Here is an 18,497-nt window from a genome sequence, read left to right as displayed (position 1 = left end):
AATATAATAAATCATTTAAAATTAAATAGAATTTACCTGTGACTATTTGATGATGTTACATTTTGAATCTGTATATGTGCACTGAGACTTTTCTCCTTCAAAAAATAAATTTTAAAATTCAACTTTATTTAAAATTAATTTAAATTGATTGAAAAAAATTAGGTATAAGAGAAAAATTAACAATAAAAATTCAATAACTAAATTAATTTAAATAAAAATAATCTTAAGTGAATTTTCTAATTAACTTACTTCAATGATTTCATATTCATTGCAGTCTAATATAGTAAATATAAATGTATATTTTTAAGAAAATTCATTTACCAATAAAAGTAAAAATATGTACTGTACATCTATTTTTTATAATAGTTTTTGTGTGTTTTCAAGAAACATAATGAAGTATTTATTAGAAAAATTATTATTTCATATTTTTAGTATTGTAATGAGAAAGTACTTCTATATTTTAGAACAAATAAATTATTATATAATGCCAATGTATCAATCAATGCCTTAGAATATTACTTTAAAAGTACCACTTTACAACTAATTTTCTCAAATAAAAGAGTAATCTAATGGGGTATCTTAATCAGCCTTCCACATCAAAAAATTATAAAATAATTAATTTATTATGATTTCTATTAATAATAAATATGAATAATTTTAATCAAGTATGATGATATAATACCAATCAAACAATTTTTAGTCTCATGTTAAATCAATATACAATTATATTGCAAGATTTACAAATTATTTATAATTATATAATTATTTTGTGCCATAAATATGCAAAAGAATGGCAAAGCTATAGGACATGACAGGATTCATTCTGAAGTTCTGAAAGCTATAGCAGAACAAGAGGGTACAAGATTGAAATTACTAACAGAATTCTTCAATACCATCTATAAATCTGGTAGAATACCTAGAGTTTGGCTAAAGTCCACCTTCATTCCTATACCCAAAAAGATTGGTTCTTCTTGGTGTGATGACTACCGCTTGATAAGTCTAATGTCTCATGTGCTCAAAATCTTTTTAAAAATCATCCATAGACATATATACAGGAAATGTGAACTAGATATTGATGAAACACAGTTTGGATTTTGTAATGGGCTTGGTACACGAGAGGCACTCTTTTGCTTAAACGTATTAGTTCAAAGATGCAGAGATATGAACGCTGATGTTTATGCCTGCTATAAAACACGATGTTACAATGTTATAGACTATCGTAAAGCTTTTGACTGTGTAAATCACCAAAAGATGATGGAGATCTTAACATCAATTGGCATTGACAAAGGCAGTCAGTGTGTCATCGGCAAACTGTATTGGCATTAAACAGCAGAGGTCAAACTTGAAAAAGAAACTTCTGAAACCACGTTAATTAAGAGAGGAGTGTGCCAAGGTTGTGTGCTATCCCCCTCCTCTTTAATATATACTCAGAGGCTATATTCAAGGAAGCGTTGGAAGACAGTGATTGTGGGATCAAGGTAAATGGCAAATTAATTAACAACATTAGATATGCAGATGACGCAGTGGTTATGGCAAATAGTCCAGAAGAATTACAACAACTGATGGACCATATTGTCAGTACAGTGAACTGCATGGTCTCTTTATGAATTTTACCAAAACCAAACTTCTTGTGTTCTCAAAAACAAGGAAAAATGCAAATCTTGTCATTCACAGAAACACTATTGAGCAGGTATCATCTCTCAAATACCTCAGCACAATAATAAACAAACAATGTGACCAGCGTACAGAAATAAGAGCAAGGATCAAACAAGCCAGAACATCGTTTATGAATATGAAAAAATTTTTCATTAGATCTGATTTGAGTTTATGTCTGAGGATTTGAATGTTAAGGTGCTACATCTTCTCTGTCCTGCTGTATAGATGCGAAAGTTGGACTCTAGACCCCCAAACTGAGAAAAGAATTGAAGCTTTCGAAATGTATTTGTACAGACAAATACTTCGAATATCATGGGTGCAAAAGATTACTAATGTTGAAGTCCTGAACAGCATGAACAAACAAACAGAACTCCTGCTGACCATCAAGATCAGGAAAACACAATACATTGGTCATATAATGAGAGGAGAGAAATATCAAATACTTAGACTAATATTACAGGGAAAAATACAAGGAAAAAGGTCTGTTGGGAGGCCAAAGAATCATTGGTTGAAAAACATCACAAAGTGGTTCAGGAGAACATCTATGGAGATATTCTGAGCTGCTACATTGAGGACAATGTTAGCTATATGGATCACCTACCTTCAACAGGAGATGATGCATTAAGAAAAATTATATACTATGTTAAATTTCATACTGTGCAATACTATAAGGTTAATTAGAAGTGATATTTTATTCATTGAATTATTTATTACAGATATTTGCACATATAACAAACATTGCAAAGCCCAATACATGTATGGAAACATCTGTAAGGAACTGAGTCCAAACGTTATTTTTATTTTATTATTATTTCCGTTTTATTATCTTTTGTTTGGGGTTTATGTTTATTTAGGACGAAGGTTCCCCACCACTCTCTTGTTAGTAATGAAAAATGAAGATAAAACAACTCATGGAGAAATAAGCGCCGTAGGAAAAATCTTGTGCACTTGCGCTGCCCGGCGGAAGTAACAGTCCGCAGAAAAAAAAATGGAGGGGGGAGTCCCCACAATCACTAGTAGAGAAATACTTGATAAACCGTCTTAAACATCCCAGAAAATTATGATAAATATTTTGTAAACGGTTTATAAGCTTTGTCGGAAACTTAAAGCTGCCAGAACAGAAAGTTAATGTTAGCAACTAAGTATGTAAATAAGAGGAGTAACCCAGCTCAAGTGTGACGTCACCTCACAGTATAAAACCCGTACGTTAACCGAAGAAGGAGAGGTGATTTCCAAACCGAGGTGAATTCCAAATCGAGGCGACTGTGAGAGCGAGGTAGATTCGAAAGCGAAGTATTTTCTGATAGAAGTCCAGATTGATAATTGGACGATCCAAGGTGTTAAAGAGGAGTTCGATTGACGATTTGACGATATCGAAAGGATTGAGGAAATAGTTTTCTTCATATAGTGAGGTGACGGATAGACGTTTAATTAGTAAGAGATTTTGTTCATAGTTTCTAAGTATTTGATTTGTCGAATTTCAAAGGGGAATTACTATTAAGTTAAGCTAAGTAGCTAAGTTTATTGTCGGGTTGACTTGTTGATTTTCGTTAATAAATTTTGTTTGGATTATTGACATTTGTACGTAGTACATTCTAGTTGCTAATTAAATATATTTGAACTTTTGATCTGACTTGATATTTATCGTTGTTATTACTAATTTTTCGGTGCACGCTTAAAAGCCCAGGCCTGGCAAACTAATCTCGAATCCGCGTAAAGTACCCGTTAGGTTAACGGAAGTTTTACCGACCGCAATTATAGTCGGTTTCCTAAAGATACTAAAATTAAGTACTTTACACATCATCAAATGATTATAAACAAATTAATTTAGTTAAGAGATGGTACCTAACGTCTACCTCTAGTAGCAAAATTACTTTGTATTAATTATTTAAATTAGTGGAATTATAGCCAGATTATTTAGGAAATCATTTGGTGATGTTTAGATATTTGCACTTTGTCAATTTTTAATTTTTAACATTATTTTAACTTAGAGCTTTTTTTATTTTTTAAAACTCTTTTCACCCTATGGGCACTAAGAGGGCATCTTTTAGCAGGCCCATTATGGGTTTGGCAAGGCCCACAATGGAGTGACTGGGTGGTGAAGGATGGGGCTTAACATATCCAAACAGACCCCCCTGAAAATTTATGAAGATTTCTCAACCTGTCTGGATTTGATCCCAGGTCCCCCGGAGCAGTAGGCTGCCACCTTGACTACTCGGCCATCCGGCTGTCTACCTTAGGGCTTGAACAACATTAGTTTTTTAAACATAATACAGTATTTTTACACTTATATATATTGAATAATTTATATATTACCACATATTTACTTAAATTTTAAGTACAATAAGATCCCGCTTAACACTGCCTCGATTAATGCTGATTCAATATAACGCAGTCTACTTGAAGCCTAAAAAAAGCTCAAAATTTATGCTGATTCAAACTATCGCAATTTCATTGGTTCGTATATAATACAATTATTTACAAACACAAACATACCAGCAAAAGGTGAAAATTTGTCGTAGTGCTGTACTTTCCTTAAATCTATGTTTGTTTGGTGCAATTTTGGAAAAAATATAATATCTTGAATGCCATAGGCAATATTGACTTCACTTGGCAAGAATTAACTGATAAGTGCATGAACGGAGTGTGGAAGCAGTTATGGCTGAAAGTATCCAAGAATTCTCAATGAGAAGAGCCTATCACTGTATCGTTAGGTTGACCAAATTGTCAACATAAGGACTAGGAGATGTAGATGGATATTGAGGATATTGAGAAGTTATTGCAGGTTTCTGGTCAGAGTCTTACCAATGATCATCTTCAAGAACTGGAAAAACAAGGAATTCATGTAGAACTGGAAAATAGTGATTCTGAAAACGAAGAACCCAAAGAATCTCTCTACATATTTCCTTACTAAAAGTTTGGTAATGATAACCAAAATCATTGATCAAATTGTAGCAAATGATCCAGATTTTGAAAAGAGTACAAAAGCAAAACAAGTCGTTTTGGACGCGAACTTCTGTGTGAGATCTGGGAGTTAAGTACAGGTAACCCCCGTATAACACAGCACTTCTATAGCATGGATTCACTCTAACACGATTCAGGAATTGGGACCATACCTGTATAACATGGTACTTTTGTAGCACGGATTCACTCTGACACGGTTTGAGAATTGGGTAAAACCCTCGTACAACATGAAATGTAATAAATTTTTACATACTTAAGTACTAATAGTTCATGAAAATTATTTTCGTAAACTATTAGTACTTAAGTATGTAAATTTTCTTTTCTGTCGATACACATGGTCCTTCTTGAAACTTGTTTCAATGTTGCCAGATCTCGACACTTCTGCTTTTGATGTTGCCAGATGTTTTTCCCTTATTCCATACTTGCTTTATTCTTCATAAGTGCTTAGCACCATATAAGAAAATTTATAAAGATTTTTTAACTAAAAGCAAGCAATCTAAAATTACATACTTTTTGCAAAAGGTAAAGCATGGATTTGAAGATAATGCAGAAAAATGCTCAAAGGATAAGGATAACTTGCCAAAAAGAAAATGCCCTCGGTTAATAGTGCTTAGTGATGATGAAGAAAACATTGTTTAATTTATATTAATATGTATCACTTAAGAAAATTTTAATAGATATTTATCTTAATTATGAAAATATAATAACATGTTTTTTAATTTTTGGAACCTAACCTCCCTTTTCGTACTAGTTCTTTGTTTCGTATAACACAAATTCACATAACAAGGCAATTTTTTGGAACGTAACTCCCGTGTTATACGGGGGTTACCTGTAATTACTTAAGTATAATGTGGAAGATAATTTTTTAGGTGATTTATGATATTTATCAATATCTAATTGTTGACATTCAGAATGTCAAAAGTTAAACAATTTCTTGGTGTGAATCTGACAACAAATCAAATTCCCATTGCCCTAACTGGCACATTGATGACACATCTGGAGTGTCATCACTAGAAAACATAAGGTAACATGATCTAATTCCCACACCTAATAGGAATATAATGGCCACACACCCAATCTTTGGGGCGGACATCCCCAGGAGAAAGAGCCACAGATTGTGGCTCATCTCACCATACTCCCGGCAGACCTACAACAAAGTGCGGACACTTTCCTAGAAGCAATCGTTCATCAAGAAGTGTCTTTTACATTGTGACTAGTGACACTGTGGCATACCATCCAGATCACCTCCTCGTTCCCCCAGATATCTGCCACCCTGACTACTAAAATAACTGTAAAGAGATCTACAATCATCTTGCCGACATGGGACGAACAGATCAAGAAACATCGTCTACCCAACAAAAGTATTTTAAAATTGTAAACTCTCTCTTGGTTGCTTAGTAGTACATAGTAACGCAAGAACAGTATATCTAGAACCTTGCGATTGAGCATTTAATTAACTGTACATCATAATCTGCTTATGTATTTAATCCCTTTATGTTTCTTATTAAATTTATTTTTTAACCTGTCCACCTGTCTTTACTCGGAGAAATGGTTCCCCTGTTGAGACTCATCGCACTTCCCACTCGACATATAGCCCTCCTATTTAATGATAAGGTAGCATTATTGTGAGTTAGGATGCAAACTACAACTATCCTAACTGGTGTCAGGAAAAACAGTCCTTAAGATCTAATGATCTTGAGACAACTGTATTTAATAGCCATCCAGTAAGGCTGAGACTCCACTAGCATAAAAACAGGCATAAAACCCCTCGCCGTAAATGCCTTTAGTCACATGACCATGATATTTAATGTGTGAGCAGGTCATAAAACCAGCGTAAAAGCAAGTTGAGCAGTGTTCAACTTTCGACACAAATATGACCATAAAACTGTACCATCCACCAATCAGAAGTCAGTGAAATCTAGGTCATTGTGACACGGTGCGAAAATGGCAGAAAACAAGCTTTTGTGTATGTTCTCTCATGACTACTCTAGAATAGATCTGGAAAGATTTATTGAAAACATCCAAAAGTATTCACGTATCTACAACAAGAGGTATCCTGATTATAATAATGGATGCCTAAAACACGCAATATGGATGGTCAAAGAAAATCCTTCAATTTCGAGGAGTATATAATAAAAAAGCTAAGCTTATAAGTGCTGTATATTATCTTAATAATACGATAATAAAAATTAATATATGAAAGTAAAGATATTATTTTTACTACATTTGTAATTGTAGTACAAAAATACTCATAGAATATAATCATTGTCTTTATATTGATATATCACGTATACAACCGTACAGGTGTAACTTCGACAGCACCATCGCCGTATCTCCACCGCAATCAGAGAGCAAATGCAAATAGGTCATGTGATTAAAAGTTTTTATGGCGAGGGGCTTTACGCCCGTTTTTACGCTAGTGGAGTTTTGGCCTAACAATTGAGTGGTCCTCACCAGACCGTCGCTGATCAAAAGGGGTTTAAACCAATATTAATCAACTTCCCACATCTGCTACTCACATTTACTTAAGGAATGAAAAATAGTGACAAATGAAACTACATGACTTTATTGCAAAAAACAAGAATTTCAAAAAAGCCAAGACCTTCATCACAAAAACTGAACTTTACATTTCTGTGTGCATATGTTTATCTGTTATTTAACATATATTATTATGCAAATTAATATAAAAATAACTTAAAATTAAAGTAAAATCTGTTTATTTTTGTTCGCATGTTTCTCTTTCCCTATTTACTCTATGTTAAAATGACCTCATTTAAAGCTGTTTCGTTTAGTGCTTTGTGAACTTGGAGTGCATTTCGTGCATTAAGCAGGAGCTTACAGTATAACTTTTTATTTCTATGGTCTCTTATTACAATGAAATCATCTAATTTAATATTGTGAATGAAATATTGTAAATCCTATAAATAAAGTTTAAAATAACAATTTATAATAAATTAGAAGATAATTATTTCTTAACACTACTGTTTATGAACTAAATTTTTCTATAGTAAAATTAAGCCAAATATTTTCTAGTAAAACCAAAATTAAATTAATTATGATTATTTACTTCTTGAAATGGTGCCATTGAACGAATGGTTGAATCTACAGATTTTGGTAAGATAACTGGCTTTACAGTAACATAGAGTGTTGAAGGATAATATGATTTCTTGAATTTTGACCACCAGTTAAATACCTGCAAACAGTTAAAAATATTTAATTATTACGCCTTTGTGTCCTTTTTATCTAAATTTAATTTGTATACTAGTACTTTCTATATATTAACAGGATTTATTATACTGGAAAATATAGATACAGATATTTAGTCTTACAGATCAAAAATAATGTTTTTTATTTAGTTCACCTGAACACATACACTTTAAACTTGTGTTTTGGACTTGTTCGTCCCTCCCCGTCGGATTAGTTAAAAATATTTCTTGTTTTCAAAATATATAATAAATATCAGACCAAATATCCAAGTTAAAAACACATAATCATAACTATTTATTTATCATTACTAATGAATATTAATGTTAAAAAATTAAAATTGGTTAAAATATTTCATTTTTTTAATAATGATTATACCCTTCAAAAATGAAAAATTTAGTTAAATTTAATTAATGATAGAAATTTAAGCCTCTTCTAAACTTGTATGTTCCATATTTTAATGATATTAACAGATAAAAACCAAAAATATGTTTATTTACTTATTTATTATTATTATTTATTAATTAACAAAAATAACATTCTGTAATAATAGTTGTATTCTGTTTGCTTAATAAATTACATCAGTCATATGACATTTGGCACATTATACAGAAATAAGTAAAGCTTGAATAATTTTAAATTCGGTAATTTGACATCATGAATATTTTGTCCCCTGAATTTTGAACTAACAAGGATTTCCTGTATATAGTCAAAATGATATATGAAAAAACAAAATTAAGTCAAAATTATTATTGTTATTATTTATTATTTTATTATTATGTTGGGTTTAGTGAGTTATACCCAGTTGACCACAGGTTGCTGTGTACTATGCCAGATTGGAGTAAAGGCATAACAACGAAAACAAGACAAAAATTTATTATTATTATTATTATTAAAACAAATACATTTATTCAATTACTTTGAACAGTAAGTAATTAATAAAAAATAATTTGTGGTACCTCTAAGCCTTCAATTTTTTTCCAAAATTGAAATTTTGGTGGATTATATAATTGTAATCTCACTTTCTGCTCAGTATTCAATATATCATTAGCACCCACCAGCTACAATGAAATTAAGAAAAGTTAATTGAAAATATTTTTATCATTAGAATCAATTAAATAATGTTTTATTTATAAAATTTGAGTTTTAGTTATTTGAAAAATCAAATTATGTTAGTCTTAATGATTCCAACTGAAATCATAAAATCCTTTACTTCATTTAATTTCAAGTTCTCAGAAAACACTATCTTCAACACAAATTTGTAATTTTATCAAAATCCATTACATAATAAAAATTGTAAAATCTATTCAGATTTGTATCATATTATCAAAAATAAGATATTGTGTTGTACTGTTTCTAAAATTATTTGTCAAAAAATCGTAAAATAAAATTTAAAAATTCTTTTAAACTATTTTTATGGTTAATTGGTAAAAATTTTCTTTTTTTAATAAAATGTTGTGTAAATAATTTCATTTTTACAAATTGAATCACAAAATATTTGTACAATGTAATTTTCAAGCCAGTTTGAAAATTTATTATTTAAGAAAAACACTTTACTGAGTAAATAATTTTTATATGAATAATTATAACAAAATGCTTAATGGAATAAGAAGTATAAAGAAAAGGTTCAAGGGCTTTTGAATTAAATATGCATTGCCAAAATTTATTATTATAATTCTAATTACAATATTATTATTATTATTATTATTATTAGATTATTAATCTTATTTTATGTGACTAATTCATAAAAACAAGAACTATATGAAAAATATATATTTTATAGAAGTTTTATTTTGAGAAGAATTATTTAAAGAACTGACTATAAGTTACTGTAAGCTATTTTTTGTCAAAGAAAACAGGTTGAATATTTTTTAATTAAACATTTATAACAAAATAATTTTACAGCTAACATGTTTTACTGTTTTATAAGTATTTTAATAGGTTTTAGTTTAATATTTTAATTGACTTTCAAACTAAATATAGATAATATAAATAACAAATAAAAAATAAAATAATTAGATGTCACAAGCACGCACGCACGCACACACACACACACAATGTACATAAGTTGTACATATAGTGTACAAGCAATTAATTAATATTTTACCTTTAAAAATCCCCAAGCAATTTTATGCCAGCCACCTTGATTCTGAAGTTTTTTTAGCCATTTATTACTAAAATTTGATTCAGGACTAATAAAATCTATGAGCTATAATATTAAGAAAAATGATCTTACATTAACTTGCTAATTAAATAAAAATTACATATACTTTATTTCAAGTAAATTTCTTAAAATAAATTATACTAATCCTAAAAAAAAAATTAATTTTAATATTGTTATATGTTAAGTTATATGTTATAAGTTCAAAAAGAAAAAAAACTCAATTAACAGTATCAAACAATATATGGTATTAGGATTTAGAATTATATTGGACAAAATTGAAAAATCAAAATAATGTTGTGAATGGCATTGAATTAAAAACTTGAACTAAACCTATATAGCAGCCTAAATATGATATGTGCAATGCAACATTGTGTTGCAATGAAAAAATTGTTTTTGTTTTCATTTCCAGCATGTCATCGGTATGGCAATAAAAGCCTGATGGGACCAAAAAGTCTCTTTTAATTAGTTTTTAATATAATTTATATTTTATTAACAAATTTATGGTTGCGTTTGCATATATGAATATGTGAATAATAAGTACGTTAAAAAGTGTTATGATTTAATAATTAATTTTGGTCTAAAAGAAATAAAATCAGAATAAAAGACTGATTGTCACTATACACATTCAAATAAGTAAAAAAAAAAAAACAGCCAAATCTTAAAATTTACTTGAATATGTGTTAAATGCAAATTGTAAGAATTTTTTTTTTAGAAAAAAGAGCAATTTTCTAGAAAAGAAAGTATAAATCCTTTTTTTGAATAGAATTAAAATGAAATGGAAAATTTTAAAAAGGCAAATTTATTGAGATGTGTTAGTTCAAAACTATGTAAAAAGAGAATTGAATTGTGTTAAATCAAAGTCTTTTATAAACAGAATTGGGATGTGTATACATTAATTATTACCTTGCAATGAATTATATAAAGATTTGTAATAAAACTGTAATTAATATTTATTTATATTATTAAAAATATCACAAAAATATGAGAGAGAATAGCTATTGTGATTTATATAAAAGAATATTAAATATTAGCATACTTCAAAAAATATGATGACATCAGATTCTTTATTGATAAAATAGTTAAAATCTTCATTGAATATTAATAGTTCCTCCCATAAAGGCATTAGATATCTGAAATTTAAATTTTTACAAAATGTATGTATTATTATTAAGAAAAGTTTCTAAAACTCATAAAAATAATTTTACTTCTTTTCTTTTAGGTCATATGGCTGAGTCATCATAGGGATTATATGTTCAATATCATTATTTTGAGTTTCATAGTAAGAAGTTACTGATCTATCACTATCAAAAGAAAAATAATGCAAATTTTATTTTTGATTATTAAATTACATTAAATGTAGTAAAAAAATTATGTAATCTACAACATGTTTATATAAAAATATGTTAAGATTATATAATTATATATTTATAATTATAATTAAAATAATTACTTGAATAATTAATTAAAAATCAGGAACACAAATTTCACTACAAAGATCAATCATTAAGTATTTTAAAAGAAAATTTATAAAAACAACATTAATTTTACAATAATTAATCACTAAGAAAAAAATGTCTCAGTAATTTAAATTGAAAAATATCAAAACTTTTTGTTAACAGCCAAAACTATTGTGTGAATACATTATATTTATTGATTACAAAGTTATTTTATATTGCATTATTGAACTAAAGTTCTGTATTCTTTTTGCAACAACAAACTTCATTTACTTCACAAATATTAATAATTTTTCTATTAAAATATATTTTGAAAATTTCAATTTAAAAGATTTTTGTTTTCTGAAACCAAAATGTGATATGATAAATGTGATAATCTCGATACAATATTAAAATATACAGTAATTTTGTTAATTAGTGAGACTTTAAAACTTCTCTTTTTATCTATCATTTCAAACTGCTTTCTCAAAAATGTTTTAATTTTGCTACATATGTAATTGAACAGAAAGTTCTCGCCTTTTTGGAACTTTCTAGAATGTTCCATGGTAGTATATAAACAGGTCGAGGTACTGTACATGCTATAATACCAAATCCAGTCCTCTCTCTTTACTTTACCATGACCAACCAACATCCACTAATCAAAGATCAACTTCGCCTGCTCCTCGTTTATGACTATCGTTCCAACAAAAAAGCAGCCAATTCTATCACTGACATCAATGTTGCATTAGGCCCTGACACTGTTGCCAGAAGAACTGCATACAGTTGGTACGAACGCTTTAAAAGTGGAGATCCCTAACCCAAGATCATGCTCTAGAGATCCCGAACCCAAGAAGATCATGCTCTGTCTTCTAAGATTCTAAAGGAATCATCATGTTCAAGTTGTTCTCACAAAATACAACCATCAACACAACTTTCTACTGCAAACAACTCGACGTCTGCAGAAGAAACTGGCAGAGACCCACCCAGAACACCATCCTGCTGCATGACAATGTACAGCCACATACAAATAGGCAGACCTGCCAGAAGCTACTGGACCTGAACTGGGAGGTGGAGGACCCCACCCACCGTATAGCCCTGACATTGCACCTTCCGATTACCACCTGTTCGCCGTGCTGGACCACCACCTGGCTGGCAAGGAGTTCAACAATGAAGCCAACTTGGAGACCAGCCTGACCAACTTTTTTGAGTCACAGCCGCTAGAGTTTTATCAAGATGGCATCCATTCCTTGCATAAGCATTGGCAGGAAGTGGTCAACAACAATGGTGATTACATTGATGATTGAAGTCAACTCTGTACATAAAATTTTCTTGCCTAAATAAAATACGTCCAAAAGTGCAAGAACTTTCTGTTCAATCATATAAATTTCAGGACTGATAAATTCTATCTTTATTTATATTCAATTACACAATTAAAAATTTACTTAAATGATCTGAAATACTGTTTCTGAGTTGCTAATAGGAAAAATATTTTTCAAATGGTTTTACTATATTAATTTTTGTTTAGTATGCTAAAGTATATGTTATTAAAGATATACTTAAAAAATCTCATTATTTATAACGTTTAAAAATCATTCATTTGTATTTATAAATTCTAATTCATCATATTTAAAAACTTTTCTAGCCCTGAAAAAAGTCCTCTTAGTACCCATAGAGTAAAGAATTAAAAAGAAGTATATTCTATTAGAAACTATGTATGAATTACATTTTCTTTAATATGTTATACTATAGATATCAATGAAAACTTTATAATAATACTGTGCATTCTATATAATAAAATATTACAGAACGAAAATTAAAATAAACAGACAAAGTAATGGAACATTAAAAATCAACTCAGAAGATTACAGTAAAGTTTTATGATAAAAATATCACAAAATTGCAGAACTTTAGTATAACACAGATACAACAATTGAAAATAAACACTGAGAATAGGATGCCTAAAATATTAAATATTTTTTATTTTGTTATTTGTTTTATTTGTTATATTTTTAAACATACTATAATATGCTTCTTGTCTAGATTGGAATATACTTGTGAGCACTATGATGGCCTCTTTATTCCTAGATTTATTACACCACCACAGACACGAGATCAGCTTTAGAACATCCAATTTATTTTCCAAAAAACAAATGCATTTCAGACCTACCGCCTCTCAACAGCTTCCTTACAACTATTTTAATGATAAATTATGTAAGTTAAATAGTATTAACATTGTACACTTAGTTTACAATGCTTTACATAATAGTGCTCACAAGTATATTTTTAAACATAATTTTTATTATAATAAAATTTCAATATTTTAAATAAGCATTTAAAAATATATTTTAATTTAATTACCTATGAAACTTTTTTAAATATTGACCTGTTTTCATATTGACAATATGAACTTTCACAAGAGGATGACAAATAAGAAAATCCGTTTTCAATTTATCAGTCCCGTGAATTAAAACACCTAAAACAGGATTTTCATTTTCTTGACTTAAATCATTTGGTTGAGTTTCTATAAAACACATTATAATATTAAACTGATTAACAGCATTAAAATACTCTTAATTATTTATAAAAACTTTAATTAATTAATTAATGCTTCTAGTCCTTTAAATATTGTTTTATTGTGACTATAACCTATTAATAGGACTGTTAATCTATTATACTGATTTAACTTGCAGATGAAATTAAAGAGATTGAATAAGTTCAAATCAATTAACGTATTTTCCGGCATATAAGACAGCTTTTTAACCCAGGAAAATATTCTCAAAAGTCGGGGGTGGTCTTATAGCGTGAGTATATCCCAAACTCTATATTTTAACTGTAAAAGTCGGGGGTCGTCTTATACGCCGGAAAATACGGTACTTCAAAATAATGAATAAAAAAATGTATAAAAACATAATTTATTTTATACCTTATTTTAAACAAATAGCTTACTTTCTTTTAACTTTCCTTTCTTTTTGATATCTTTTGAATATTTAGAACTAGGCTGATTTATATTTTCTTTAACTGATAAGGTCATCTTTTTTTTCTTCTTATGTAGATTCAGCTCATCATTTTTATATTTTGGTTGCTTTTCAGGACTTTCTTTCAAGCTAGACATACTTTCTGTTGTATAACCATGATTTGATTGCCCATCATCATCTTCCTGTTGATTAATTTCTGATGAAGGATACATTTTACTTTCATTTTTAATTTTTGCCAATAGTGGTATTTCTTCAACCTGAAAGATTATTTATGAATTTACATTTACTGTATATAAACACACCTAAACATATCTCAAGAGTTACACATAATAAGCTTCATTGCAAGCATTTAAAAGCTGTTTTGGCCAACATTAATATACTGTACATTACACATATCTGTATTTTATAATAAATTATAAGTATTATCATTTTAGAAACAATCAATAGCACTCAACAGAACTAAAAGAAAATGCTTTAATGAAGGAATAACATCACAAAAGATATAAAAATATGCTATATAAAAAGCACTTAAACACTTTTAAGTTATACAGTTTATCATCAAAATTGCTAATACTGTATAATGTTCCAAATGAAATTCATTGTTATGAAAGCAAATGTTCCTGAAGATAGGTTGAATGAACCAAAAGTACTTAAAAACTCTTTGCATTTACCTGCGTAAACTGGAATCACATGGCACTGAATATTTTTTCTGGTTTAGCAAGATTCTATTTTGAATAGTTTTTTTTTTAATGTTGAAAATTGCTCTGTTCCAAAAACTTTCTTCCTTTTGACAGGTTTACATTTATTCAAGTTCTGTTTTGGACAAATTTTACTGTATATATGTAATATTTTTTTTCTTTTAATTTTTTGTGATGTAATGTTATTCTTCCAGTAAAGCAATGTTTTCAAGCTCTTGAGAGTATGAAAGTGTATCTGGTTCAGTATCCAATAAAAAAAACATGCAGAACATTTGGATAGAACATAACATATAAAATACTAAAAAGAAGAATAGATAATTAATTAATCATTGCAGTCAACAACCAGAAAATGGATTTGCTTAAAAAGTTTTTCAACTGCATTCTATAGAAAATTTTATGCATTTAACTTTTATGGAAAAAAAAACGTTATATTAGGAAATGCACATAATTTCATATGTGAAACTTTGGACTGTTTTGAACACAGATTTTTATAACTTTCTTAAGCCTGTTTCACAATCACCCTTTGTTACAAGGCAAACAAGCAGATGGAGTTTTGCATTATAATCACAAGTTTTCTGCTTTGGCAGTTGTTTCATAATTGTGTAAAATCATGCAGATCAATTTCTGCAACTGATTTGTGTATAAATTTTCTACTTTAGTTCTGCTTGAAATCTAGCAGAACCAGAAACATTCCAACTAATTGAAGGACAGTAAAACTGTGAAGCATCCTGGTAAAATGACTTCTAATAACAACTAGGGTTTTACTGTCAATTTTAACCAATTGGTCAATCTGTATATTAACCAATAGGAGTACTTTTAAAGAATTTGCTAGTTAGTTGAGAAACAGGAGCAGAAAATAAAAACCATGCACATATCTTGTGGATAAAATATCCCTTTTTGAATCACACTGGTTCTGCTTTCTCGACAACTGTAAAACAGGCTTTATAAGGTTATCTGGCAACAATGTTCACAACAAACAGTAAGTTCTGACAAGTGCTATCAAACATGAGTGATACTATAAGGGTTAATTCCCACATGCACAGAACCATGATAGAAATTTGATGGAATCATCATCATGGAATTCTGCCAATCTACTTATGATCTACAAAAAAAAAGGGAAATAGAATAGCACCAGAGAATTATCGACTCATATAGTTTTTCAATAAATCAACTGGTATATGCAGAGAATTTTTTAGACTATACGACTTGAATAATTCCGATAATCATCAACCTTCAATAATACCTAATAATGAAACTGATTATAATAAAAATCAAGAAAAATCTTACCTAAACATAATAAATTGGAACTGTAATGGCTTATTGAAAAAAATTGATAGTATTGAATTTAGATATTTATTACATAATACTGATATAATGGGACTAACGGAAACCTGGTTGACTTCGTCACATGAAGGGCTAAAAAATAAATACATTGAATATACTGATATATCAACCGTGGCGCATAAGCCAGTTGGCCCTGGTTGTCCATATGGTGGTTTAAGCTTACTCATTAAGAAAAATATAGGAGTAATTAAAAATATACAGAAATTTGATAACTGTATAGCAGTCTCAATCCAAATTACCAATCCAGACTTACATTTTTTGGTAAACAGATTGATAGCCATTATACTAGTTTATATCCCTCCAGATCAGCTTCAGATTTTAAATGAAGTCTTTAAATTCATTGAACAATGGAAAATCATTACTCCTTACGTTATAATTATAGGCGATTTAAATGCGAGAATTGCAGAAAAAATGGATATGGAATATAAGGGACCCAATTTATTAATCCAAAACACTCGTAAATCAAAAGATAAAAAATATAACAAAACAGGACTTCAACTACTAGAATATATGGATCAATTAAAACTTTATATACTGAATGGTAGAATTAAAAATGATTATCCATCTGAATTTACTTGTCTGACTAACTCTGACTGTTCAACAATGGATTTAATAATATGTTCAGAATTAATTACAGATTTATGTACACAGATTCAAGTATTAAATTATGACCTCTCTGACCATTTCCCCATAAGAATGTCCATTCAAATTTCAAAAAGTCAACTATATAAGATTGAACCAATACCATATCAAATAACCAACTATAACTATCAACATTACCAACTTTCAATTAGTAACAGAATTAAATATTTATTGAACCATGCTCCAACGGAGGGAATAGAAAAATATTTACAATTTGAACTAGTATTAAAAGAATTTATACAAATACGTAATTCAAAATATAATATATCACATAAATTTAAGAAGCCATGGTATGATATGGATTGTTACAAGCTTAAAACTCAGAAGAACAAAGCTCTAAAACAATTTAGAGTAAATTATTCTGATGAATCTTTTAACCATTATAAACAACTTAAAACATCATATTTCAATCTTCTAAAAGTAAAAAAATCAAATTATTTTAAAAACCTACAACAACGTATCCTAGCAGACAAGAATAATCTACTTTTCTGGTCAACACTTCAAAAATTGCAGAAAACTCGTCCAGAACATCAACCAGATATAGACCTTTCAACATGGTCTTGTGGAAAATTGCAGGAACAAGTGTTCACGCTATTTGTGAGTGTAGGTGAATTACCACGTGGGGAAGAGACACAAAGAGACAAGTTGACAATAAGTTTATATATATATATATTAGAGATGATGATACAATTAAAGATATATATATATATATATGGTTAGGTTTACAAAAATACGATTTCACGAGCACCTGAAGTCTCACCGTTACAAAGTTATAGTATAGATGGTTCAACCTGCCGTAACTCAGTTCGTCCTGGGAACAAAGAAATCACAGTAAAGATGAATATTTCACAATATATTAACGTTTGTCTATAAATATTGAGTGACACACGACACTTGGGGGAATAACACACATATGGAGCACACGTACTTGTCCGAGGCGTAGAATGGTCGATGGATCACGATTACGAATTGTCCCTTATTCGCCTGTAAAAACTGTCCTCGTGAAAAAGCTTACCGCACGGGTCCGTATGATTCACCAGTCTTCTCAAGGAAGGACAAAAAGCCCAATAACCGGTTGGTGCCGCCTTAAATACCCCTTTTTCGTGTACACGACGGGTTGCCAACCATCATACCCCCACAACCGAAAATAGCCCAAAAAAAAATACAAAAATAAAAATATATATATATACATATGACAGACGGCTGCAGCCACACAGTCTCAATACTTCAATAGATTTCTGATTAATGAAAATATATCAAACAACTACCAAAGAACCCTAACAAATGAATTTTTTGATCCACCCATTACCTATGATGAACTGGAATACTGCATTGGGAAATTAAAACTAAAATCATCACCAGGACCAAATTTAATTACTAATAAATTCATCAAACTCTTACCTCCGTCAGGAAAGCA

The 18,497-nt window shown here is 29.4% G+C and overlaps 1 protein-coding gene across 1 annotated transcript in view; it reads right to left on the bottom strand.

Moving 5' to 3' along the window:
- Window positions 1-18,497, bottom strand: part of LOC136976313 (jouberin-like) — a 63,955-nt gene that overhangs the window by 35,994 nt on the left and 9,464 nt on the right. The window contains exons 5-12 of the mRNA XM_067271566.1: window positions 14,368-14,653; window positions 13,780-13,942; window positions 11,194-11,289; window positions 11,025-11,118; window positions 9,932-10,033; window positions 8,784-8,885; window positions 7,688-7,813; window positions 37-95 (exon numbers count right to left, since the gene is read on the bottom strand). Of these exons, the coding sequence (XP_067127667.1) occupies window positions 37-95; window positions 7,688-7,813; window positions 8,784-8,885; window positions 9,932-10,033; window positions 11,025-11,118; window positions 11,194-11,289; window positions 13,780-13,942; window positions 14,368-14,653 (1,028 nt within the window). The remainder of the gene's footprint in view (window positions 1-36; window positions 96-7,687; window positions 7,814-8,783; window positions 8,886-9,931; window positions 10,034-11,024; window positions 11,119-11,193; window positions 11,290-13,779; window positions 13,943-14,367; window positions 14,654-18,497) is intronic.

The sequence above is a fragment of the Centruroides vittatus genome, unplaced genomic scaffold, assembly GCF_030686945.1.
Source record: "Centruroides vittatus isolate TY-2023 unplaced genomic scaffold, ASM3068694v2 contig_1110, whole genome shotgun sequence".
NCBI classification, from domain to species: Eukaryota; Metazoa; Arthropoda; class Arachnida; order Scorpiones; family Buthidae; genus Centruroides; species Centruroides vittatus.
This window is presented reverse-complemented; position numbering and strand designations above follow the sequence as displayed.